The 27,690-nt window shown below is 41.0% G+C and overlaps 3 protein-coding genes across 6 annotated transcripts; all 3 read right to left on the reverse strand.

Annotated features, from left to right (window-relative positions):
• Window positions 1-266: 266 nt before the first annotated feature.
• On the reverse strand, window positions 267-6,631 carry golga7ba (golgin A7 family, member Ba). The gene is made up of 5 exons (XM_061679820.1): window positions 6,574-6,631; window positions 2,456-2,581; window positions 2,183-2,335; window positions 1,431-1,532; window positions 267-1,319 (listed from the first exon to the last, which is right to left on the reverse strand). The coding sequence occupies exons 1-5, from the start codon at window positions 6,583-6,585 to the stop codon at window positions 1,236-1,238; spliced, it is 477 nt and encodes a 158-aa protein (XP_061535804.1). The 5' UTR covers window positions 6,586-6,631; the 3' UTR covers window positions 267-1,235.
• Window positions 6,632-10,963: 4,332 nt separating this feature from the next.
• Window positions 10,964-24,384, reverse strand: zfyve27 (zinc finger, FYVE domain containing 27). Of its 4 annotated transcripts, none has more exons than XM_061679698.1 (14): window positions 24,163-24,384; window positions 22,038-22,275; window positions 20,970-21,040; window positions 20,721-20,907; window positions 19,653-19,748; window positions 18,988-19,100; window positions 18,787-18,905; window positions 16,279-16,350; window positions 15,479-15,499; window positions 15,280-15,300; window positions 14,405-14,546; window positions 14,277-14,323; window positions 14,104-14,185; window positions 10,964-12,068 (listed from the first exon to the last, which is right to left on the reverse strand). In XM_061679698.1, the coding sequence occupies exons 2-14, from the start codon at window positions 22,271-22,273 to the stop codon at window positions 11,998-12,000; spliced, it is 1,278 nt and encodes a 425-aa protein (XP_061535682.1). In that variant the 5' UTR covers window positions 22,274-22,275; window positions 24,163-24,384; the 3' UTR covers window positions 10,964-11,997. The 4 variants fall into 4 exon arrangements, with proteins under 4 accessions (XP_061535682.1, XP_061535683.1, XP_061535681.1 ...); XM_061679699.1 differs by having other exon boundaries at window positions 10,965-12,068; window positions 14,104-14,182; window positions 24,135-24,384; XM_061679697.1 differs by having other exon boundaries at window positions 10,966-12,068; window positions 24,135-24,384.
• A 591-nt stretch (window positions 24,385-24,975) lies between these two features.
• si:ch211-284e13.5 (uncharacterized protein LOC793850 homolog) lies at window positions 24,976-27,612 on the reverse strand. Its single transcript, XM_061680049.1, has 2 exons — window positions 26,749-27,612; window positions 24,976-26,106 (listed from the first exon to the last, which is right to left on the reverse strand). Exons 1-2 carry the CDS (start codon window positions 27,518-27,520, stop codon window positions 25,640-25,642), a joined length of 1,239 nt encoding a protein of 412 aa, XP_061536033.1. The 5' UTR covers window positions 27,521-27,612; the 3' UTR covers window positions 24,976-25,639.
• Between the last annotated feature and the right edge of the window lie 78 nt (window positions 27,613-27,690).

The following is a 27,690-nucleotide window of genomic DNA, read 5'->3' on the forward strand; positions in this document are numbered from 1 at the left end:
GGGAAAATGTCAGTCATTAAACTGCAGAAAAGAGCAGCTTCCAGGGGACCAATGAGATTGTAGCCTGTGACAAAAAATGCTCTGGTCCTTCACTAATGGTTTGTATCTCCTGTATTCGCCACTGTGTTGGGAAATATGTACAAATATGTTCAATGATGATTAAATAAGTCCATATATGTGCTTTTTAAAAAAAAATATTTTTATATAAACTGAATGGTTTGTTAGATTGAAAGAACAACAATAAAGGCATTTAGATGCATCTGTGATTAAATTATTATTTTATTGGACAGCAGTCGTAACACTTCATCACCATGTGTAACAAACAAAAAGCTGCACCAAAGTTTGTGCTTGCACAAAATTAGACATTCACATTAATGAACCTCTTTTTGGCAAATATTTGTCTTTGGAGGTTTGGTCCGATAACTATTATGCCTTCTGCATGTGTAATTCAATACATGACAGTGAAGATTCAGGAAGACGATTTGACTAGTACTTTGTCTAACATGCTCATCTTTGCTACGTCCTTGCATAAATCCAATTTTGGAAGAGTTGATCTCGAACAGAAAAAAAAATGTTTTAAACGTCTGTGAATTTAGTAAAATATACGCTTTGTGTGTGGAAAAAGGAAGACGTGCTACATTACGTATACATGGATGAATCACATTCACCTGCTACGAAACAATATGATATGGTGTCTTGATCTGGACTTGATTTTGATCTATAGTGTCGAGATCTGGACTAAGGTCGGTGACTCATGCCCTTGTAATATTTCTACTAACACCTATATCATTTGACAATGTCAAAGCTACATGTCAACTATTTCAAAGCTAGTGTTAGTGTGCCTGGTTAGTTATAATGAGTGTAGCCCTACTTCCTGGTAGGTTCAATTTGGTTGAGGTACAAGGATTGTGGTTTGAATACATCCACTCGAATGCATCCCACCTACCAGATAACACATCACTTAAAAAATATAGGAAACTAATGGTGCAATCACACCAAGAATTGCCAGCAAAATGTTTTTGTTCGTCAGGTGCATTGCAACAAATTACTGAAGTGCATATTTTACGTGTTCACAATGCCTGATAAATAATGTAATACAGCTGAGGACTAACAGGTCTTTCTTAGGTAACTTTTTATGAGAGCCGTGAAGACGCGTCAGAGCGGTTCAAATGTCCGAAGTTGTTCTCTAGGGTTCTGAGTGATCAGGGGGACGTTGTCTTGTCAGGAGTACCCAGTCATCGAGCTGTGCTGCTGGACACAGAGCTGCTCCCCGAGCTGCAGCCGCTGGAACCCCTGTCTTCATAGATGGAAATCTCTATCTGGGGAAAGCGTTAGGGACCGAGAGCGTGTCACAAGAGTATGCTTATATTCACTGGTAATTGTTCCAGTTTTTGTATACATGAACATAGACGAACACTGAGGAAGGATACAACGCGCATTCCCCTCTCTACGGGATCAGTAATGAGCAGCCCCCTGGGAGCATAGATCTTTTCATTCTGCTCCTGAATGTACTTGGCAATCTTCTTCAACACCTGACACACAAAGCAGAGCACAAATTAATTAGTACAACTGCTACACAGAAAGGAGGATCACATAAGATGTTGGTAAGCAAACCATTTTGAGTTTGTAGTGGATTGTTCCATTCACGCCAAAATGACCCAAATGGTGAAAAGTGGAAGAAAAAAAATCCTTGCTTTTCATCAAAATATAATCAGCTCTTCTTTGGCCCCTTTAGACGCCTTTAATTGATGCCTTTTTCCCCTCAGGAAAAAAAAAAAACAGGTGGGGCCCCAAGGTGGTTTTAATTTCAGGTCATTCCAAATTCCTCACACACTTTTATTGCTACTGTACATACGTACATTTTAGTTGAAAACTCCATAAAATATTTTTTGAAAAGATGGACAATCTGAGAGACAGACTTTTGCCAAGGCTAAAACATTCAAGAAGCTGATGATGACACAATTTACATTTCTGCCGGAAGTAATTTCCTTTGATATTAAAGACTCTGACACTGCGTACACACGGTATTCTGTTGAAAGTGGAGAAGAGATGACAGACACTGCCATTTACAGAACACCTGTCTACGCCTTGGCGGAGGTCACTGAGTGACTCGACTGACTGCAGTAAATGAAAGTATGGATGAGCCCACTTCCTGTCAGACAGCTGCATTTTCAACGTTCACCTTCTCGTAGCGTGTCTCCATGCAGAGGAAGATAAGATATGCTGTAACACACGCCAGACAGCCTTCCAGGTAAGACTGGCCTCCAATCTTTTCTGCTTCCGCATAGTAGTTATTGAGGGTCTTCACAGTGTCCTCAAATAGAGTTCGCTCGATCTGCACACACACATTGATCAATGAATTGCAGGGCTGGCTAAACACTAAGTATTGTCCAATGTAAACCTAAATGGACAACGTAACATGTAACATGTGCAGAAAGACTTCCCATGCTCTCACCCTGCTCTCCAGCTCAGAGGGGTACTTTGTCTGGAACTTGCAGGTGGTTCCCTCATTGTAGTCTCTCTGGATGAAGACTTTATTGGCCAGGGATGCACTGTGCCTCAACTCCTGCAGGTTGTGGAACTAGGGGGAAAAATACCATGCCCATGACAAGGGTTAATACTGTTTTGGACACTGGGAACTAACAGCTCAGCTCATAAGATTTGAAACTTTGGCAACAATAAAATGTTTATGCCTGGGATCGTGAGTTATGATTTTATTTATTCAGTAACTAATGAACTACTAATACTACTACTATATTTTTGCGATTTTGCTTTCATACACCAACACAGTGGCTTTAAATCAACAAAATCAACATGTAATTGAAGTGGACTTTGGACTCAATTTAAGAAGTTTCACAAAAATATGGAATTTGCCATTGAGACATCACAGCCATTTTATGAATATCTTCTTATCATGTTACTTCTGTCAGCAGTCACATCATCAATAAACATCTAGGAGCCTGTTGCATCAGCAACGTGACATGCCAATGCCGTAACACAGCCTTCACCATGTTTGACATGACGTTTTATCGTACGCTTTGGATGGGGCAATTCAATTTCGCTTCCCTGTTATTCTTCATACTTTTTTCTTCCCATCATCCTGATACACAAGTTCACATTGGTTTCCTCTGCCCGGAGATTCACATTGCAGAATATTTTGAGCATTTTTTGTGGAAAATCTTATCTGACTTTTTTGTTGGTTTCCTTTAATGTTACAAATGTTCATGAGTTCAAAAGTACTTTATCTTCTTAAGAAAGCATCAAACTGCAAATTTGGCCACGCCTAGTGTTCATAATATCAATCTTATGGATTGATATTGTTTTCTCCGGCTAATGAAGGCCTCCTTCGCTAATTGCAATGCAATCACTGTGGACTTCACATTGGTTGTCCGTGTCAAACAGCTTTCAAATACCAACTCAATACCTGATATCAATTCCACACTGCTTTCTTAGTCTTGAAGTAACAACTGGATGGGTCGCACCTACCAAATTAACTGCCTCTGAGCAAATTGTTGTAATACTTTTGAGTTCCAAAAATGGAGGTACGCTGCATAAAATGGCTGTAATTCCTCATTAGTAAATGCTATATATTTTTTTAAAATCTCTTCAGTTAAGCGGAATGGAAAGTAGACAATTCAATGGCATTTTATCATTTTAGTTAAAATTCACTGTAGTGGTGAATGAAGGTAGCTGTCTCCCGCTCATACACTAGTTTACTCCGTCAACAAATACAGTTCAGCTCAGCCTCTGACTCGCAGATGTCATGGCTAACAGTACGATTTTGGCTGTAAATCAAACTCATCTGAAACCGTGTCTCGTGACCGCTGATATCACTGCACACAAAACAAGTGTGGTGCCAGCAATACTTCCATTTAAATAGCCTCTCCTGGGTTCGTCAGGTAGCAAATGCCATCATTAGTTTTTATAGCAAAATCTTTCAGACTGATCAAACTGTTACTATTGCACTTGTCTACATAGTTTATTCCCTAAAAAGAACACAAACTATTGACACTTTCCTTAAAAGAACAGGTCAGTACTGAGAGACATTTTGATATTTAATTTGACCATTTTTATACATGCAGTTATCATGTTCATGCTCAATTTCTTAATGTGCTCTGAGTTGCCCCTTGAACATGTAAGCATGGTGTAGTTACGGATAAAAATATAATACAGAGAGGTTATTTTTTAACAATACATTTTCTTTATTGTTCTTCACTTCTATACAAGTGGGTGGCGACGTTGCAACAATGGGAAATTGTGGGTGCTCAGGGGACAACAGTTGAGAACCACTGATCTAAGATAACTGTGTCATTTTCTTTTTTTGTCAGCTTGCACCAACTTCTTTTGGTTAAATGATAATATTGATGATTATATTTAAAGGAAAGGTGTATTATTTTGGGATAATTATATTTCAAATAGAATATAAGGTAGACCAGAGCCCAGGTGTGAGCCCACAACCTCTGAACTGTGAGGCAGATGTGCTAACCACTTCTTCACCATGCCACCAGATCAGACAGTAAACATGTATTTCTAGACGCATGTGCCATGAACCTTGCCCTTGACGGACGCAGTGTTGTTCTTCGACATGATCTTTCAAACAGGTCCCTGGAGAAAGATGCCTCTACTTTTCTCTTGTTTCACCAGTTCAGTTGTACTGTGTGCAAATAGTAGCCGTTGTTTTGGTCTTGTAACATGTAGTAGGATGTTATAGGAGAGGCAGGCAGAGAGTGATCATCCATTTGTGCTCTGCAAGCTGCTGGAGAGAAGCCCAGCATTCGAAACACTATCCTCTACCACAAACTTCCAGTGTCTCTCTCTCTCTCTCTCTCTCTCTCTCTCTCTGTCTGTCTGTTGGGAAGAAAGGCTCAAAGCATATAATGGCATATTGTGAAGCCAGTGAGATTATGCAAAATGTGCTGTTTCGCCAAGTAGTTGTTTAAATGTTGTTGTTACACTCATGTTCTATATCAGTGATTCTCAACCTGTGTGTTGTGGGAGATCATCAGGTGTGTCACGAGAAATGATCCAATTTCCCTTAATTGGTCCGAAAATTATTTATTCAACTAAAAATATTCAATACTTGGCTATGCGAGCGACGTAGCAACAGGCAGACCTCTTTGATGCTGTGAACATTGGCACTTATTGCATAGCCAAGGTTAAAAACGTCTGCAGAAAAATAATTACGCCCCCCAAAAAAAAGATTCAGTTGCAATTTTAGGCTTATTTTCTGAGATATTTGATTTTCAGCCAGATTTTGGCGCCCGTCTACATTTAGGTCGAAACCTGCATGAGCCTGCTGATGTCGTTGTTAAACTAGTACAGTCGGTGTTTTGCGGCTTAACTTTCACCTATATAGATATGTAGACAATAACGAATGAAAGGAGTGTGTTTAGATACATTTGAGTAGGCTTGTTTTGTTCAAATTAATCACTGTAATGCCTTGTTGCAGAGGGAAGGTATATATGAGGTAAGGGCGTGCAGATTCGTTTTCCAGCTATATACACGGGATTTGTCAGCTCATTGTGGTAAATTTGTGATTTTTTTTCAGCATATTAAATTAGCGATTGAACATAATTTTGGGGTGGTATATGATAGCAATATCATACCAATTTGAAAAAAAAGCAGTGTTTGAAAAATTAAAACTCAAGCAAGATGTCCTTTGTTTTGGGGGGGTTTCTGAAAATTGTCATTTTGAAGGTGGGGGGGATTCCAGCCGACAGCATATAAAATATGAGTAAATCCTGCCACTTGATAGTTTCGTACATTAGTTTGTCAACACCGGCAATGCAGCAAATTTGGTCACCAGTTCTGTCGCTGATGTCACACCAAAACATGGCGGCATCGATGAAAAAGAGGCGTTCCCAGGGCAATTAGTTATTTAGCGATTGCTCCAAAACATATTGATATTATAGGAAATTACTGGGTTTTTTTGCTCAACAAAATGAAACTGGCAAAGAAAACTTGTTAGCAAAATATAGAGCATCTTTACGCTATAGGTCCTTTAAATATTCTGCCAATAGATGGCAAAAGGTACACGATTAATGTGTGTATCCACTTTTTGCCGTGATATTTTTTTCTTATGCAAAATATATATGTGCCTTAACTTAAAAGGTTGGTAAACACTGTCCTGTGTTTATTATTATTGATCTCAGTGGCGCTGTCCTGGCCTCTGTCCGTGGTGCTGAACGCCTCGGACTGATGTGTGCGTCGATCTGCTCTTGGGACGAAGTCAGCGGATTCTTAGGACGTTCAAACCCATAAAAGCACAACTGCACGAGGCGAGGGCTGCGTGTTTGTTAATACGACGTGCAATGCCCGCGTCTATTCAGCACATGTGAGTAACGTGCCTGTTTTACACTGAATGTTTGGAAGGAGAAAAAAAAAAACATCAACATTTGGACGAAACGAGCAAAGAAGAAGATGCCCTCGCGTGTCCTGATTCCACTGACGCCGTGCAGCCGCTGCGTTCAACCGTGTCTAGTCTAGATACCACCAGACCACCTATTTTGTACGCAAATACTGGTGTCAGTGGCTATGCTGAGTCAAATAAAGAGAGCATTGTGCCCGTCTTACCTCAGTCGCCATGTTGCTGTCCGAGTCCCCGCGTGCGCTGATGATTGACACGGGACAGATTAAGTGAGGGGTGGGGGTGGAGCTAGCCTGGAGGAGGACAGGATTTAGCTCTACTGTATATGCTTTAAATTATCGAGACAATCATTTAATCCCAGTAACGTTCGGCAAATAGAGCGTTTTGTTTTGAACAGCTCAGTTGTCATTGTTAAGGTGGTCATATATAAATATTGAGATGACAATAATAATAATAATAATAATTACAGGAGGGGGAGTAACGATATCAGGCCGATACCGGTCCTTTTTCAAGGTATCAGGTACTCGTGAAGGCTACCGATATCACGCAAGGATCCATTCATCCATTCATTCTCTTAACTGCTTATCCGCTTATAAATAACCATCCGCGCTCACATTCACACCTACGGGCAATTTAGAGTTGTCAATCAAACTACCATGCATGTTTTTGGGATGTGGGAGGAAACCGGAGTGCCCGGGGAAAACCCACGCAGGCATGGGGAAAATATTCAAACTCCACACGGGTCCTCAGAACGGTGAGGCCAGAAGTCAGCTGGGACAGGGACATTGAAGGCTCTAAATTGTCCTTACTGTAGCTTTGAATGTGAGAATAGAAAACTATATGTGCATTGTGATTGGCTGTCCAGAGTGTACCTCGCTTCTCGCCCAATGCAACCTGGGATATGTTCCAACTCACCTGTGACCTCAGTGAGGATGAGCTTCTATGGCGGGTGGATGGATAATAATAAATAAGCCGCCACTGAGTGGGAACTAAACAGGCATGTGTCCCACTCAGTGGGACACAGTCAGAGCCAGCAAGGCCTCTGCTGGCCTAAATATTATCAGAAGCACTGCAAGATAAGATAAGACAAGAGACAGATAAACAATATAAGATAAGATAAACAATTAAATATTGGTCACCTCGCGTTGGGAAGAATACTTGCAGACTGAAGCAATAATATTCCAGGACCCAGACAATTTAAAATAAATAATCAAATCAAATCAAAACGAGGACATGGGAGATGGTGACTAAAAATGTCAAACAGCAGCTCCTACAACAACAACAACAACAACAACATTTCCAACATAAATTTGATATTAAATACACAGTGGATGGATTTTAAAATGTGTATTTGTAAATTGCCTCATTCCTTGTAGTTCCGTTTTTTTCTTTATAGTTCTGTTTTTTTGTTTGACTGTGGTTCTGCAGGTTCTCTTTAAGGGTAGCTGGACAGTCTGCCCCTTTGGTGCCAAGGAAGGCCCCCCCCCCAAAAAAAATAAAATAAATAAACGAACAGCAATAGCACAATGTCGCCAGTAGGAGGCAACACCTGATCAAAACGTTTCCCAGTCTGCCAGAAAAGACTGAGAGTGCAGAAGTTGAGGGAGAAGAAGACGAGGAGGAAGAAAACATTGCTACATCAGCTAGCCATCGAGATAAAATTGTGTTTCACGTTTTATCATGAATAACGTAGACCTTTTGTTGTTCGTGCGGTTTAGTAAATTGCCGTTGGAAGAACAGTTGGAAATAAAACGTTTAGGGCCGCACAGACCAGAAGACTTTGTCCTGCTTCAGCATGGCGATATGGTGACCCGCACCTTCAAAAAAGACTGGTTTGAAAAAAAGAAATGGCTAACCGCTAGCACGACCAAACGTGCACTCTTCTGTTTCCCCTGTCTTCTTTTCGGTGGTTTAGACTCCGTTTGGGCATCGGTCGGGTTTAAAGACATTAAACATCTGTCTGAAAGAACGGCGAAGCACGAAAGCTCCTCGTCTCACCTGAGATGTGCCATGAAGTTGGGTTTACTTGGGCTGCCCCCCGTGCAGACACACATGGATGTTGCCGATCGGCTTGCCGTCCAGGAGCACAACAGACTAACTGAGGAGAATCGCTATGTTCTGGACAGACTGATTACTTGCGTTAAACTTTGTGGCAAGTGCGAAATGGATTTGCACGGTCACGACGACACACTAAACGCAGCTCTCTTTAGCTGCATATTTGAGACTATGTGCGAGGGAGACACCCGGCTCAAAAGACACTATAACGCGCAGCCTTTCTTTAAGTTGGCTTTAAGCACCATTCAGGACGAGCTCCTGGATTGCATGTATGAGGTCTACAGGGAGGAAGTGGACAAACAGTTGCAACAGACCCAATTTGTTGGTGTCCAGGTACATGAAATTACTCATATGTCGCGCAGTTCTCAAATGGCCATCGTGTTGAGATATGTGCTTGACAACACTCTTACTGAGCGATTCCTCGAGTTAGTCGAAGTCACGGATAAAACTGCTTTCGGCCTTTCCGACGCCGTCCAACAAGTTCTCGAGCCCTTGCGGCTGACTGAGAAACTCGTCGCGCAAACCTATGATGGAGCTGCCATGTTGAGTGATGGCGAAGGTAGCGTGCAAACTCTGATGAGTTTAAGATACCCGAACGCAGTGTTTGTGCATTGCTACTCCCACCAGTTAAATGTTGTCCTGCAGCAAGTATGCGCGTCTCGAATCCGTGAGCTAAGGGTGTTTTTTGCTGATTTGACTGGCTTCGCAACTTTCTTCACCTCGCCCACTAGAGCAGCGGCCCTGGTGCAGGTATCATACAACAACATCCAGCGACCACGGTGGAACTTTCAAAGCAGGACCATTAATGCTGTATGGGACAGTCAGGATGCCATACTGGAGTGTTTGGATACTATTCGCACTCAGCCAGGATGGGACAGTGTGAGCATCAGCGAGGCATACGGCCTGTCCATGCACTTGAGAGACCCCAAGTTTCTCCAGCTACTGCATTTCTTCGCAGAAGTCATGCCCGAAGTGGATGTTCTACAGAACATTCTGCAGAACCGAGAGATTGATGGCTCAGTGGTGAGATGCGCCGTGGAGAACTTCATCGCCAACGTGAAGGAGGTGAGAGAGAGGACTGACGTGATTGCCGACCAAGATGGCGAGGGCGAAGTTAAGCGCAGGAAAACCAACACGGCTGAAGTTATGAAGGAGGCCTGTGACAACATGATTGCACAAGTAGAGGGCAGGTTCTCCAACAGTGACTATCTCATTGCAGCGCAGCTAGTGGATTGCTCACTTTTCCCCAAATTTGCAGCATCATTCCCAGCCGCCCAGCTCAGCTGCGCTATCAAGCTATGGCCTTCAGCTCTTAAAAACAAGGAAAAGTTACAAAGTGAACTGAATATTCTCTACCAACACAATCAGCTGTATGCAGGGAAATCTGCGCTTTCTCTACTCCAGACTATTAGCGAAACCGGGCTGCAAGAGATCTTGTCTGAAACATGCACTCTGTTAAACATCTTCCTCGCAACTCCTATGGCGTTCCCTGAGTCTAACAGGAACCTTTCCACAATGGAAAGGATCAACACATTTGCAAGAAACACACTAGGAAAAGAGCGATTTAATGCTCTTTGTATGCTTTCAAATGAAAACCAATTTATCCAGGGACTGGTGGATTTCAACAGGAAAGTCATGGACAAGTTCGCACGTGCAAACAACCACCACGTTTCATTCCTATTCAAGTGAATGATATAACTGTTTTGTTTTATTTTTAATCTGTGAATAACAGTTGGGATGAATGCACAGTAAACGATTTAGCCTACTGTAAATGTTTTAGATATGTACACGAGTTGTGGGAATGTTAGTCACTTTCAGAAACATGGACAAGGCTTACACTCGCCATTTTAAATCTTTTATGATGCTCTGCTTGTTTATTTAAAATGGATACTTTTTATCTTAATTACACTTGTTCAGATTTATAGTTTAGAATGCATGGATTGTTGAAGTTGATAGCTGTAAAATGTACACTGGCCTGGCTGTCTCCTATCAATGTAAAAATCACAATTAAATCAAGTTAAGGCCCAGCACAGGAAACATCCTATTTTACTGTTTCAATAACTTTGACCAAATAGTGTTAAATTGTCTAATTCTGCAATGATATTGTAGCAGCAATGTGAAGTGTCAATTTCCTGTTGAAACTGGCAAATGCTCTAAATTGGAACATGACTGTTCACATTGGTCTGGAGCTCCATAACTGCATCATCATCTTGTTTCTACACTGCTGGCTAGTCCTCAATTTTATGATTAATTGTTGGCTGGTAACCAGTCCAGGTTGTACCCACCTCTCACCCAAGTCAGCAGAAATAGGCTCCAGCACACCCATGACCCTAGTGAGCATAAGCTATACAGAGGATGAATGTTTTAATGTGCATTACGTAACATATTTGGAGCACCTTGTGACTCCATCAATGAAAACTGCTATGTCTAATTTTTTATTCATTCTTCAACACAAATATAGCTAAGCTGTTTCATAACGTTCACATTACCAGGTAAGAGTAAGTTTCTTGTAAGGCGCTTAAGTTAAAGCCCCCCCCAAATGTAAAACTAATTTTGTATTTAAGTCAAATATAAAAGTTCAATAGTTCCACAGTCATTTGTATTATTCAGCAGGTGGTTCCTTGGGATTTGGTGTTGGAGGTTGCGTCTGCTCTACTAAGGCACATTGTCATACAGCCATGTGGGATTTCCTAGTTTATTTCAACAATGAAATAGTTCACCCATAAAATATGTAGCAATATATACACGTGACAAAAAAAAATATCAAATAACTTGCATTTTCAGGCATTTTAAATTAAATATATTAGCTCTAGAAGAAGGGATGTGTCTGGTTACAATACAAGCTAAGCAAACAATTACAATCATCAGTGCCTGCATAAATTTTAAAAACAACATTGCATCTTGGGTCAGTCACAAGTTAGAATTAGACCAGATACATTCTTAAGTCCTGCTTGCAAGAGTGTGAGGGAGCTGACTATTTGACCCAGCTGCCCTGTTCAATTAAAAGACTCCAGTTGGCTGAATTTGTATGCAGTTAGGTGTAAAATAAGATTCCATGAAGCTCCACCAGCACAAGGAAAAGCATGCTAGTCCAATTGTTTTTTGCCAGTGCATTGCCACACCTTGTTAAGCATGTCACTCATTGCACATATTTTTTAAATTATTTTAAACAGTAATCCACAAGAGTTTTAGTCACCAAAGCGGGACTGAAATCAAATTTCAAAGTTTACTCTATCACAGGGTAGCATTTTGAAAACATTCAAATTTGATCATGTTGTTGGTCAGCCAGAACATTTTAAAACCATTGATCTTGTAAGCGACACCTGACAGCACCTGATTTTCATGCATGCTCATACATCCCTTTGCTCAACAAAGGGACAAACAAGGGTCCTTAACGTCAACATCCAGTGACAAGGATGGGCATAATATAGAAAAGGAAAGGGCAATCTCAAAGGATGCATGTGCCAGAGGTTGAAAACCAAGGCATGTGTCGAGGGTTTAGTAACTTGACGGTGTGACGAGTGGAGGAGGAAACGGTGACGAACATCCCACCAGGTCACACGGCCAACGTCATGTCATTGTAACTTGATGAGTGAGGAATTACAGGTAGCACAAACAAACACAGTCTCTCTCTGGGCCTCTGGAGCTGGGAAAAAAAAAAGTGACAGGTGATTAACAGGACACACTGGGGTGCCTGAAAACAATACAATCGAATCTCAAAATTTGAACACCCTAAATGTACATTTTGTACTTCAATGTAAATGCATGACATCACATTAGGTGACATGCAGTCAGCATGTAAAGCAGGGGTGTCAAAACATATCGCATGCCACATAGTTATGGTTGCCCTCAAGGGAAGGGTAAAATTGCAAAATCGCCTAAATGTATAATCACTAGGATTGTAATGCTACCGCAAAAATCCCGGTTCGGTACATATATTGCTTTTAAGTCCATGATTCAGCTCACATTGGTTACACTAAGTACTGTAATATTTCCATTCCCACTCAACTTAACCATCTATGGAACCCCATACCTTAGGCCAGTGGATCTCAAACTTTTTACACCAAGCACCTACCACCTAAAAAAAAAAAATAATTCTTTGCTCTCCAAGCCCCACCATCATGACTGACATTAAAATACAGTACCTTTGTAGGCCTCAGTTCTCATAAAAAACAAGACAGATGTTTTACTCCTAAAACATTTTTGATATTGTAAGCCAATGTAAAGCCAATCACACAGCGCACATAAACAACCATTCACACCTACGGGTAATTTAGAGTCTTTAATTAACCTGCAATGCATGTTTTTGGGATGTGGGAGGAAACTGGAGTACCTGGAGAAAACCCACACAGGCATGAGGAGAACATGCAAACTCCACACTGGCAAGGCCGGATTTCAACCCGGGTCCTCAGAACTGTGAGGCAGATGTGCTAACCAGTCTGCCTCATAACAATTAAAGGTCAATTAATTGTGTATCAAAATAGTAACCCTTCCTGTTGATCAGTACATTTCAAAAAGGTTACCGCTGTACAGTATTTTCTAGTCATTTTATGCTTGCAAAAAACATGTTCAAATAAGTTTATGTTTAAAGGGTGTGTTTTAATGAGTTTAAATGTGTAAAGTGTGGGGGGAAAACAATTTTTTTAATGTTATTTATATGATCTATCGCAGATTTTCTTTTTCCAGTGGCACTGGAACATATCCCACAAAATAAACGGGTTCACTCACTGTACACAATTTATTTTAATTACTTGACAGCTGTGAATGTTTGAATTCAAAGTGTGATGCATGAAGTCCATTTGCCTTCAATAAGCTTCACTCTCCACTTCCTTGAACGCTATGTCACAGTCACACGTTATCAGGGGGCAAGTAGTTAGTTGTATAGAGTTTTATAATACAGCAGTAAATGTTTTTTCTATGCTGTTAATAATGTTCACATTACCTTACTATGCTTTTAAAGTTAATCAAGGTTTTGGTTGGCAACACAGATTTCAATTTCCATTATTATGGGAAAATAAATCGGAGGTCGACCAGCATTTCAGAATATATACAGGGTACCCCCAAAAACACTCCCTGAATTCATGATGTTATGATATCCCAAACAATGTAAATGCATTGTTGATGAAGATAGATTAGCTAGATTAAGACTGATTCCCTATCTGCAGAGAAATTGCCAATGGTGGGGAGTACCATTTTCAGCAAGATGGTACACTGTCACACTGGCATCTAGCTGTTATGTGCAAGATGAGACGATTGCGTGTTTTTGCAAGTGGCCTACAACTTCACCGGACCCAACTCCTTTTGACTCACTTTACAGAGCAAGGTTTATGAACCCCCATCTCTTACAGCCCTGAATAAGATTGGGGGGGGGGGGGGGGGGGGGGAATGGACCACTGAACCAGTATGCATGAATAGTCCAGATATGCTGCAGACAGTTAACAGAGGTGGACTATTGCACTGATGTTTGCAGAGTAACCGGAGGGTGCACAATCATCGAGTGTTTGTAATGCTTCCCTATTCTGTATACGACATGAAACCGTATGAAATCCAAATCTGTAGCCACAAAGTGGGAAAGAATATTACAATACAGCTGTTTAAAATTAGAGAGGGATTTGGCAGACACCCTATTTTTATTTTCAACTTTAAAAGATCTGATGAATTTGATTCTTTTCTTAGCTTACCAGTGGCCCCCATGCAAGACCTCAGCACTTTGAAAGAACAGCATCGTGAACAGAAGCTGTTGCCACAGTTACTGCAGTTCTTCTAGAACAGGAAGAGGACAGATGTGCTGAGACTTTGTATTTAATATAATACAATGTGCACAGTTCGAATATCAGTTCTCTTTAAGTCTCACCCTTTTCTTCAGAACTGAGAAGACAGCATTGCAGCTAGCACAGTTGCCTTTGGAGAGAGGAAAACAGACACCTATTCTGAGCATTATTATCACAGCTACTTGGAAACCATTTGTCACAGCACTCTGACCTGCGCTGGTAGTGGGATAGCGTTTGCGCAGTTTCTCTGTCAGCTTGGACACTTTGCTGCGTATGGGTTCATTACGACTCAGGAGGCCATTTTCAGAGATGGCGTCAAACTCAGGAGCTCCAAGTGGACCATCATCATCCTCCTAAAAAGGGAGGAAGGGAAAAACAAGAGAAGACCCACAATGTTAACGAAATATAGCATGTAACTATTACTAGTCAGAAGGTTAAATGCATGAAAATGAAAAGTTCACCTTTACAATGGCAACTTCAACTTAACTGCCCACAATATTGTACTTGGAATACAAACCACATTGTTTTAGGAATAATTGCTTCAAAAGCCACCCAAAAAAGTTTTCATTACACTTTAGAATCGTACTTCAATTGTTGCATGTACCTTTAATAAAAGTTTTATGATGGCAAGTGCTTGGCAATGGAATTATTTTAATTTGTATTACTTTCTTTATGAAATGTTTGGAAATAGTACACACAAATTGGAGATCGACCAGTGTGAGAGCAGATGGCCGGCCACCTTAGAGTTCTAATCATGTTTAGCAAATTAAATAATGGACTGTACAAAAAGACTGCGATGAACCAAGTTACAGCCACAAAAAAATACATGCACGATAAAATGACCTGCCACACCTAAGGACCTACTTTCTGGAATGCAAGGCATAGGCTCACTGTGTAAAACAAACAACGGCATTTACTATGTTTAAGAACATGTACGGCTCAAACACTGATGTTACTAATATAACAATCGAAGACCAGTAATAAAGAAAGCCCCTAATGCAGACAGCATGAAAGGAACAAGCCCTTTATACACACACATCATCACTGTTGGATGCATGAATGGAAGGTACTGGAAAATTTACTCACCACTAACACCAAAGGGGTTTCCTTTGTGGGATGTAGGATTACAGAGTACAACTTTACACACAAGCATCCACATTACTACAAAAGAAACTTGCTACAGACTTCTAAATACAGTACACAACTCGGTCAGTTCACACAATTGTGTGAAAGGTACATTAGAAAAAACATTACCAAGTGTCAGAGGACTTGGGGCAAGACTCACCTGGAGGGAAATTGAACTTTCCTGATTTCAGAGCCAAGCAGGAGATAAACAGGAATGACATTATTAATATGTTTGTTCCACCCAGGGATGAGGAAATTGAAACCATTTGTTTGCTGTGGAAATTAATAATTATGATTAATGTTGTTTTAATGATTATGAAGACTATTACTTTACAACTAGCTACAAAAAGGTACAGCCTCTCACAATGGGTTGGGCTTAAAACCAGCTAATGGCTAAATATGGTCAAACAGAAAGACTGAGGTCAACAAACAGATGGTTTCAATTCAAATGACATTTAAATGTATTAATTTAAAATTAAGGAGACTAAATGACATGCTAACAAAACCAGTGAAATATACTGCCTGGGGTGAATAATTTATACAGTACAGCTAGAGCATGAACAAGGTTGCCTTCGCATCAAAAAGATACAAAACAAATTTGATAACACGGCACCAAATATAAAAAGATCTGACGATGTGATGGTCACAAATATGTTTTAATATTTTGTCATTTTATGCTAACCAATTATAAATACGTGAGTATCAACTCATTGAGTTAAAAATCAGTTCTGCCTTTAGCAGTTTTGTATCTGGGTTAGCGTTAGGATAATTCACACCCACAGAGATGACCATCCAAGTTCCAACTATTGAATCATTAATTATTAACGAGTCTTGATTTGAAATATCTCTCAGTAATCCAGACCATGTGTAATTCCACCAATTTTAAATACAGTACACTTTTGCTGAGTGGTGTGTAAATGCGTACTGAAAATGTTCAATACACATGTAAAACAGTAATACCTCAATTGCATCTTTAAATTCATCATCAGGCTCAGCTTCTTCCGCTTCTTCTACACTGCCAGGTGATATGTCCTGCAAGGAAATACATTACCAAAAAATTGTTATTGTCATGACTTGAACCTTTCCACAAAAGCAAAACACAGGAGGACCAGTTTAACAAAGTCCAAGCCTCTGCTGGAGAACTAAGACAGAAGAAATAAGTTGCTCTTTGAAATGGTTAAAGGGACTCCGAGCAGATATCGGTGTTTTGTTTTTAAATATCTTCAAACATATTTAATGTAAGTGCTGAAAACATATGCAAATACTTAACAATATAGTGCTGGATTGTTGAGATACAGCTTAAGCACCTTTTTCACCGTTTTAATTTTCCTGAATTTGTGGACTGGAGTAAAACACAGCCCAGTGGGGTTATACTTTCAAGTGCGAGTTCCCTCCCCCACTATATAAGGAGAAAAGGACGTCATTTATTTTGGCTGCTCAGTTTAGTGTTAGCGGTCCTTCGCTTCAATAACAAGGCCCATTTACCCCTCCAGTGCAGTTAGCAAGCTAACGATGGCTACAACCCGAAAACGCATCTTCGGTGGATGCCTCAATTTACAGAACAGCTCGGTGACGTTTTGTTAAGCTCTTAAAAGAGAGGGGGAAAAAAAAAAAAAAAAAAAAAAAAAAAGTGATTGATTGACTTTTCAAATACACATGCAGATCATCAACACCACCAGCTGACTCTGCAGTGCGCATTTTACAACGGATAGTTTAGTAAACTTTCACCAGAGACAACATGGTTTCTTGGGTAACTTGATACTCGTGAAAGGGACAGTGGAGACTGCCCATAGATAGCTGGGATAGGCTCCAGCACTCTCGCGACCCTTGTGAGGATAAGTGGCTCAGAAACTGGATGGATGGATAAACCACAACAAAACATGACTTTCAACAGTCATATCAAATAAATTACTAAAACTGCTTTCTACCATCTGAAGTACATATCCAGAGTGAAGGCTTGCATGTGCCAAGCAGACCAGGAGAAGCTCATCCATGCTTTTATCTCAAGTAGACTTGACTATTGTAATGGTCTTCTGACTGGACTCCCCAAAAGAGCATTAAGCAGCTGCAGCTCATTCAGATTGCTGCAGCTCAGGCACTGACCAGAACAAAGAGGTCAGAGCATATTACTCCAATTCTAAAGTCTTTATACTGGCTCTCAGTCAGCTTTTGAATACATTTTAAAGTTCTGCTACTGCTCTATAAATGACTAAATGGTTTAGGTCCTGAATACATGAAAGAAATGGTAATGGGATATAAACCCAGTTGGGCTCTGAGATCGACAGACGCAGGTCAAATAGTGGAGCAGAGTCCAACGCAAACATGGTGAAGCAGCATTTAGCTGTTATGCTGCACACAAATGGAATAAGTTGCCAACAGTAGTGACGTCAGCCCCAAGTGTACATGTTTTTAAGTCCAGATTTTAAAAAAAAAATTGTCATGCTTTTTAGAGCATTTCCACTTAAATATTTCTTGCACTGTAAGCTGTTTTAATTGTATTTTTGGTTTTTTCCCTTCGTTTTAAATGTTTATAAGGTTTTTTTTTCTTTGTTTTTAAATGCTTTTAATCATGTAAACCACATTGAGTTACCTTATGTATGAAATGCGTTATAAATACATTTGTTTTGGTTTATTGTGAAATCCACTATTCAATTGTTTGTGTGTGTTCATTTCAGTTTTTGTTTTAAACTTCATTGTGCTAATTTAAAACATATGCATGGTATTCATGTTTTGTATGTGACAAATAGAAGTGTAGTGTCATGGGAATTAACACTAGAGTGTTCTTTTTTTGTTTGTTTGTCTGGGTGCATTTTCTGATTACTCTAAAAAAGAGAAACAGTCATTATAGCAGTGCCAAAATAATTTTAAAGTGACATTCATTTGCAGTCCGGACACAATGGAGTGAACATTTCCTGGTCCGGGAGTCTCCGTCTCCAAAAGTCTCGAACACCACCACCAAATGTCGCTAGATTTGTTGGTCACCATAGTAATAATAATCACTAGAGGGGTCGGAGAACTCGCTAAATTCGCAAAGTTGGCAACGCTGACTAGCCGCTCATTTTGTTGCATGCCCTAGCTCCAATCCCAGTCAAAGTGTTCTGTAAATTGACTGTCTGTTGTACTAGAGCGGCTCCAACTACCGGAGACAAATTCCTTGTGTGTTTTGGACATACTTGGCAAATAAAGATGATTCTGATCATGACAACTAAGGCCATACTCTGCATTTGTATGAGGATTTGTGATTTGGAATTCCAGTTACAAGTGGCTATTAAGTGTTGTGTAATTCTTTATTCTTTGTGTAGTCTTTTGATGGAAGAATGTCAGAGACTTTTTATTAAGACACCTGGGAATGTTTTTAAATTGTTACAAAAAAGTGCATAATATTCCTCCTTAAGTTCCTATGACTTTTACACTATACTGTACATCACAGCTACTCAACTTAGTTTTCTCTATCGGAGTATCACTCACCTCCAGACTGGTTGGTGTGGGTGTCCTGTCCACTACATTGCTGTGCTCCTGTTCTTCACACGCTACCTCTGAAGTGGAGGTCTGCCCAATATGGAGCAGCTTCTTCAGGTCCAACAAAACTGGAACACAAGTTAACAAGACAAACAAATTCTGTGTTGAAAATAATTTTGATACATTCTCTTGCCAATCTGTTTATAAGACCTCTGTGGAAGTCTCTATTCCAAAGGAAGATGGCGCTGTTCAACCCAGCAATCACCCAGCCCACAGGAGCGAGGTAGAGAAGACACACCACTGTAAACAATCCTACATAAAACCTGGAGATAAATGATGAGATGTAAATGATGACTGATGAGCCAGTATTTTCAACCAGTTTTATTCATGTATAAAGTGGTCTCTACTAAATCTGGAGCTAAAGATGCCATAACTATTTTACAGAAATGATTGTGTAACTTGTTCAAAATCCCAAGTACCAATAAAAAAATGCACTTTTCACTACAACAAACATAAAATCTGATCATAGACAAAAATCATTTTGATGGTACACTGGCGTGAAACAGAACAGTTTCCATTATCGCCATGGCATCACTGGCCCATCAATGGTGAAACGAAAACACCACTGAGTTAGCAATAGTCCTAGTTTTCCTGTTTTAAATTCTGGTCTGACTGCTACCAAGGAAGAAATGGCTAAGTATATGACCTACTCACAAGGACTTCAAATAATTTCCAATACCATTCAACACAACATTTTTATAATTAATATACACCTATAATTAAGTACACTTTGGCATTCACACAAGGTAATATTTGTGTGTAAAATTGGCCACAAGAACACCCAATGGTTGCGCGTTTAGATGTGCGTGTCAGACCTTGATGATGTGGTGTGATTGTCCCAGTACAGGACCTTGTAAAGTGTCTCTGCTGATTGACAGGCCGAAGACAGCATGTCATCCAGATGCTTCAACCTGGAGACAGAAAAGATCAGCCCATGATGAGAAACTGAAATTCTTCTTCCACATAAGCATGTCAGAATATTTCCTTGTGCAAGACCAGACCATATAACAATACTCACACTCAAGCATATTTTCTTCATCACATGTGAAGATCGACTAATATTACTGCCACACTGAGAAACCGGGAGATGAGCTGAGCCTCCAGTACAAGCCTGTCTTGTGGTTGGGTGCAGACATTAACGTGAGCTTCTGCTAATGGCACACTCAATTGCTCAGCAAAGTTGGTAAGGGGGTCATGAGTCGTACTTGATATGGGCCCAACTACTCCCAAAAACATCGTAATTTCAACCAGTGTCATAAGTGTCTAGTAATCCTTCATGATCCTTTGTGTATTTTGTTTGAGGAATGTGGGAGGCCTTTTATTGAGACAGAGAAACCTGGGAACTGTTTCAAATTGTGGAAACAAAGGCATAGGTCTCGAAGACACCTAGGAATTGTTTTACCGGTAATTGGTGGAAAGAAAATCCAGTCTCCTTTCAGGTATACATCCATGAGTAAAAAGCATTTCACTTCTATTTAGGTCTTCGACTTTCTTCCATGCAAAAAAAGTAAACTCTTTACAGTGCAGTACTGTATAAATAAAGACCCACCGGACTACCCTGTGCATTCATAACATTGCTTTTGACCCGAGGGCCCTATGCAGTAGGGTGATAACAATAGGTAATAAAAGCATCACCGAAGCAAGGATGACTAAAAATTAATATCTAAATAAATATTCAAATTCTGAGCATTTGAATTCAGAGGTTCTATTGTACGATTACAACTACGATCAAAACCAAAAGAGGCTGTGTTTAATTTTCTCTGCTCAAGTTTTCTGTGGATTAATACATACCTTTTAATTTGTCAAATTGACGGTTTGTCTTGAGATTTTTCCACTAACATTAAAAGTAACCAATCAAGTCAGTGAAATGCAGTGTTTCTTACAGGTCTTTGACTTCCAGCATGGCCTCCTGTTTACTGAGATGAACAGTCTGCAAATCTCGGCGGTGTACAGTGTGATAGTGCCTCCTCTGGAGTTCTGCCTCAGAGGCTCTGCCCCAGCACCTGTCCTGCAGGTATCCCAGGGCAGCAGGCACAGTGACTGCCACCAAACACACTGCCAGCCAACCCACTGATTGAGGAGAAGAGGGCAGTTAGTAGTAGCCACCGCCACCAGATGAAGCCTCAACTTACCTTCATTAATAGTGCAGAAGACGACATTGAGGAATATACAAACGAGCAGCGAGCACAGGGGCATCCTCCACCTGAAAAATACATTTAAAAAATAAATAAAATTTTAACAAGATGTCTCTACTTGCCCATCTTTTCAATAGCAGACTTTAACTGGTTCTCAGGTAGAGTGGAACCTCTAAATTTTAAATCAAACTGAAATTTTACAAGTCTGCTTTAACCAAAACTTTCTGGAAAAACTATACAAGCGCACAAAACCTCAGAGGCCGAAATGCTATATATCGTAGTTATAACTTCCCTCGGAGGGCCGCTACAACTGTGAACCCATATAAATGAAAGATTTCCTCATATACTGTAATTACATACAGTATACACAACACATTGATGAATAGCCAGTTTTGAAATCAGAAGCGTATAAAAACATGTTTTTAAACTATTATATTTCTTTTCAAATGGGGATTGGAAACAAACAAAAAATGCTTGCACATATCTCAAATGGTATTTCACCAGAACACAATGAGTAATTTTGATTTGCTTTCACGGCCACATAAAATTATGTGACGGGCCGGATCTGGCCCCTGGGCCACCAGTTTGACACATGTGATCTAAAGGATTAAATTCACAATTGATTTGTGTCAATACTTTTTCTTTTTACTTATGATGCTACATACAACAACGGTACCAGTGATAAAAGAAAGTTGTGACGATGAACATAACTAAAACGAGAATTTACCACGAGGTAGTAACTACAGCAATCTGTCCTGGGTGCAACATCAATAATAAATGTACAGATTGCACCATAACCAACATCTTTTTACAATTGTATGTCTTTTACGAATGTTAAATGTGCGCTGAATGAAGTCAACTTGTATAAAAGTTTGCAATGTTCAAATGTATTTCAAACACTGCCTGAACAGTTAATAAACATTTTGTGAAGGCGACAGTTTGATCCAGAAACACACAAACTACAATTTCCTGTGGGAAAAGTTGTTTCAAAATTTTAACAAATTAGAAGTCAACCAGCATCCCTGAACAGTCCAGATTGCATTCAACTGTGTTCCAAAGACACACCCGAGAAGGAAGCGGGCCAACTCCATGGCATCTGTAACTGGTTCCAGAAAGAGTGCCATTCTCTTATAAGACACAACCATGTTGAGGAGGTCAAAATTCAGTGCAGATCTCGGGCTTCCCAGTTCAGAAGCGTCTGGAGACGCCAGAGTGTCCTTGGATATAGTGTGCACCAGCTCCCCCCTTTCCCCTGCACCCTGGTAAGGGTCCTGTGATGCCGCTGCATTGTGGATCATCATTCCTGTACAGTATAAGGAAAGCAAAAAGATTAAGCTGATGGTAATGGTGTCACTCCTCTTCCTGACTTGCCAGTGACTGAGCTTTAGAATCCTATAACACCAGCTTTATTGGGACGGTAGCAGCATATGCCAATTATGTCATATCATTTAGTGCACATGCGATCATCCTACATGGTGTGTAGGCTACTCAAAGATCAATGCTTTAAACCCTGGGAATAGGTACGTGATCCTGTTATGATAAAAATGCAACTGCTACACGTGTCACTCATTTGGGTCATGAATTGACACTTGGTGCAGAAAAACGCACGTTTATATTACTGTATTCTTTATCAATGTTGGAATACATTATCTCATTCACAAATATTTAAAACTTACAATTATCTCGATGATTTGCGTAATGGATATCTAAAGCTACTGCAGATTTGCAAGGGTTCTATTTTCTGCCAAGGCCTTAATACAGGGGTGTCCAAACGTTTTGCAAAGAGGGCCAGATTTGGTCAGATGAAAATGTATGGGGGCCGACCATTCGGCCTGACATTCCTCGAACCATTACCATTGTAAATTAACATGTAAATATGTAACTTTATATCACTTTGCTGTCTGCAACTAGGTCAATATTGCAAATGAGAATCTGTTTTCAATTGCATTACCAGGATAGTTTGGTAATGCAAACTATCCTGGTAGATAGATAGATATAAAAGGTTAAAATAATAATAAATTAAATACAAATGAACTATTTGATTAAAGTTAACTGAATTTTTTTAGAAACATGTATTGATTTTGTTTTAACAATTCACATCCCAGTGCATTTTGACAAAGAATAGTATAGTGACTATACTATTCTGTCATCTGATTTGACTATAGTATAGTCTATACTATACTATATATAGTATAGTAATTTGACTATAGTATAGTCAAATCTGATGACAGAAATTTGACCATACTGTGGTTTGATCATCACAAAAAAACAATTCACTGAGACTCGTAGCTCGCCTTTTTAGAAATTTCATTTGAGTCGCGTGCTCTTGTGAAAAAGCGCTGCTGTGCCATCAATACAGCTTCCAGTGGCTTCAGTTTTTCGGCGCGTTTGTTCGCTGTTAGCTTGTCGTAGTTAGCATGTTTGCTCTGGTAGTCCCTCTTAATATTAAATTCTCTGAAAACAGCCACAGCCTCTTGGCAAATTAGGCAGACACAGTTGTTTCGTATGTCAGTGAAAAAATCCACTTGTCCTGGACACGGTGGCCCTCGTTGTGAACTTTCCTCTTTTTAGTTTCAGTTGCCATTTTAGAAATGGGCTAAAAACATACCACATGGGTAAAAGTTCACACAGGGGTCACGCGACGAGAGTGCGGCCACAGGTCTACTGCCACCCTCTGGTGAAATATAAAATGGCTTTTTGGGTGGGTGGGGGTTTGTGTATTGTTTACTGTGGTAAACTGTGCTGGTGGGCCACATATTGATTTTATGATATGATGCTTCGGGCCGGAGGAAATTTGGCCCGCGGGCAGGATTTGGCCCGCGGGCCGAACATTGGGTATTGTTCCTTAACTATACCATCTGTTAGCATCGCCAACACGATACGTGACGCGGTAGAAACGTTCAATCGCAATTATTCTTAAAGATGTATATGGAGGGAGATTTATTTATTTTAGTCATATTTCTTTCTACTTTGCTGTTATACTAATCAGTCCGGTGACTGGGAGCAATGGGATCAAGCATTTGAGCCCCAAATTAGCAACGTTTTTAAATACTCAACACGATATTATGTAGCCTGTAAGATGCGGATGAACTGTAAAGTTTAGGCCAAAAAGACCTAAATTATGTTATGACTTGAATCTAGTTCGTAGATGAGATAATTTACCCGAGCTACGTGTCCAAACACAGCAAACCTGAGGAGAAAGGCAGCAGCTGCCAGTGCAGCTCAGGCGACGCTAGCAAGTCACGCCGACATCATAATCCTGGAGGAAGAAAAACCTCCAATTTCATCGACCCAGGCAACATGACAACAGCCTACTTCACGAGCACCGATCTGTGCTCACGATATACTACAATGTCTGCCCTTTTGACGAGATATAATGCCTGCGGCTGGCTACTGCTTCCGGCTAGCTCTCTGTCGTAAGAGGATCTGCTTCCGGTTCTTCCAGGCAGAGCAATCGATCGTCGAAAAGTCACATATCCAACCGTCGATACGAAGACTTGCTCCGACAGCTCACTGACGCAAGCTGAGTTACTGACGTGCCCAAGTGGCGGCCATGTTGGGGAGGTCGACGTTCTCATTAAGGCAATCCATGGACATTGAAATGAAGTCCTAACTTGCTCATTTCTGAACCGATTTTCAACTGAAATAGTTTAACCTGTGAAAGGTTACAGTTCCCTTATCGTAATGTACGGCGTTGTACGCAAACGTACGCAGCACAAAGATCCACACACAAAGAATGCGCTGACGACTTTGACCCTCCCATTTTAGCGTCGCCATAGGCACGCAGCTCAAAAGGGGCGTGTCGTATCGACCTATTCATAACTATTGTGGTATACGCTTTACCGATATCAAACGTGGAAAACGCAAACAGAACTGTATATTCCATCCATACATTTTCTGTACCACTTATCCTCAATCGGGTCGGGGAACAAGTGTATATTATGAAATTATGCTATACTAAAAATGTTATCAGGAAAAAAGTAACAACTGCTCAGTCTTTAGAAAATGTAAAGCAACGTTGACAATTTATTTCCACGTTTCACAGCAATAAAGATTCCGCATATCCTCTTTATGAACAATATTGAGTCACCAAATACGATAAACATTTAATGTAGTGATCACACCATACCACATTGCCAATCATTTGTTTGTACCTCCGCAGACTATGACATCCAAATTACTTTTTGAGTGTAACGCTGATCAGGACACTCCTTGTGAGGTTATATAAGACGCAGTGTTCTTTGAGACAGACAGGAGTATTTGCAGCCTCAAAAGCAAAGAGTTGTGTAACAGTCACAAGAACTGTGTTTTGTCAAAGCCAGTAATGTTTAAGACTGCTGTACTGCAGCTATACAAGGTGTCAGAAAGGTTCCAAGACCGGTGTCACAAAAGATATATTTCGAACCCAGACTATAAACGATTAGTTTTCCCCTTCGATGTGTCCCAGACGTTTAACCAACACATCCACAACGAGATCCTATACAGCTTCTGCTTCGTTCTCTGCTTGAGAAGAGGCAACAGCTGTGGCATGACAACTGCGCTGCTTCCCCATGACAACGTCTCTGCTCACAATGCCCTGAGCATCCGACTGTTCCTGGTAGAGAAGAATATCGTCATGCTGGAGCAACCTCCCTACTCGCCCCGTGTGATTTTTTTTCCTGTTGCGTTTAGCTGTTGTGCGAGCGCTGGTGGACTTTGAGCCCCCCACCATTTCTGAAGGACTTTCCACACTGTCCACAGATATACGGTTTCTCACCAGAGTGGATACGGAAGTGCCTGGTGAGTGCCCCGGAGTGACGGAAACACTTCGAGCAGACCGAACAGGTGTAAGGCCTCTCCCCTGTGTGGATGCGAAGGTGGGTCTTGAGGTCCTCCTTGCGGTTGAACTCGCGCTTGCACACTGGGCAGTGGAAAGGGCTGCATCCAGGTGGGTAAAGATGCAGTTTAGTCCTTTTCCTGCCTGCCGATACCTGCTGGAGTGTCTGTTGGCAATGGGCAGAGTGGAGTTGCAGCTCACTGGGTAGCTGGAAAGACTGATTGCATGATTTGCAAGTGCAGCTACTGTTGTTGTCTTCGTGGCTATTGGCACTGATGCCACGAACATGTTGAGAGGCCTCCCGGTTTGGTAGGTAATCTAGAAAAATCACATTTTATTCAATTCATGTACTTCTCATTTAACTAGTACACTGGATTTGGCTTTTTCAATTCCATTTTTCCCCCCAAATATTTAGATTTTTCCATGCAAAACTCTTGATTACAAATTCGGTACTTTACTATATGTCGGAGAGTTCCCTCTTTTACATTTAGTTCTTTATCATTGACTCTTTCAGAAACAATCTTTCGTCAAGTCACACAAATGTATTCATTCATCTTCCGTACCACTTATCCTCAGTAGGGTCGCGGGCGTGCTGAAGCCTATCCCAGCTATCTTCAGACGAGAGGCGGAGTACACCCTGAACTGGTCGCCAGCCAATCGCAGGGCACACATAAACAAACAACCATTCACACTCACACCTACGGGCAATTTAGAGTCTTCAATTAACCTAGCATGCCTGGATTTGAACCCCGGTCCTCAGAACTGTGAGGCAGATGTGCCAACCAATTGCCACCCATACAAATGTATATTAAAGACAAATATGCAAACTATCTACACAAGTACAATAGTTGCTATTCTGAATAACAATTGCCATTGTTAGGGTTGGCAGTAGCTCAGCCAAGATATGTAAAATACATAGTAAGATTCTACAGTCTAAAATAAAATGTCTTCTCAACTTACCTTCTTCATCTTGATCGTGAATATCCTCCACTCGTGGATTCCACTCGTCCAGCAGTGTTGACTGGACGGCAGACATGCACTCTGGGCTTAAATCTTCCACTTTCATCGAATCCCATGAACAGGCAGGCGCATTTGACTCAACTTCTCGGTCCTCCTCCTTTAAGATCACCTGCGCTACTGTGAGCTTGTCATCAAAACAAGGAGGAGGGGGTGTTTGCTGGTGTCGGTGGTCCTGACAGGGTTGGTCAATGCTTTCGATCTTCACCACACATACAGGTTCGCGAGACTGTTCTTCCGTCCATCCATTTTCTAGAGCACACGTCCTTATTTGTGTTGTGGGTGAGCTGCAGCTTATCTTTTTAAGAATAGGACGTTCACTTCCAACCGTGCAGTCGTGCTCACTGCCATGTTTAAGAGTTGGGGGGATTTCGTCGCGCTGTGAAGCCTTATCTACGAAGTCGGCTGCTTGTGGGAGCTTCGGAGCATCGGGGTTTAGGATTTGCTCCTCGGTAGGATTCGGTACCGTCCCAATTTGCCGTAGACTTCGTTTTAAAGACTCGTTCTCTCGTCGTAGATCCTCGTAGATGCCGCACGTTGCCTTGCCGACGAGCCCCATCACATCTCGAACTGCGATCTCCAGCGCCACAGCAAACGCTCCGTGGATCGCCGCAATAAGCTCCCGCTGCAGAGCCACAACATGTTGCTCTGCTTCCCCGGCGTGAGTCGGACTCGGTACCGACAGTCGTTGAGCGCCACTCGGCTGTTGGTTCATTACGAATATAGAACGGTTGAGACGGCAGTTTAGCAGACCGCCGTCCAGCTCAAACGGAGTAAAGTTGGACGCACCGTGCACACTCGTGGAGGTTTCACTTCCGCAAACAGTTTAGGACACCAAGTGGACGAGATGGTTAACTGCAGCCCTAAGTCCCAAACAGCAAACGA

The sequence above is a fragment of the Phycodurus eques genome, chromosome 6 (genome assembly GCF_024500275.1).
Source record: "Phycodurus eques isolate BA_2022a chromosome 6, UOR_Pequ_1.1, whole genome shotgun sequence".
Taxonomy (NCBI): domain Eukaryota; kingdom Metazoa; phylum Chordata; class Actinopteri; order Syngnathiformes; family Syngnathidae; genus Phycodurus; species Phycodurus eques.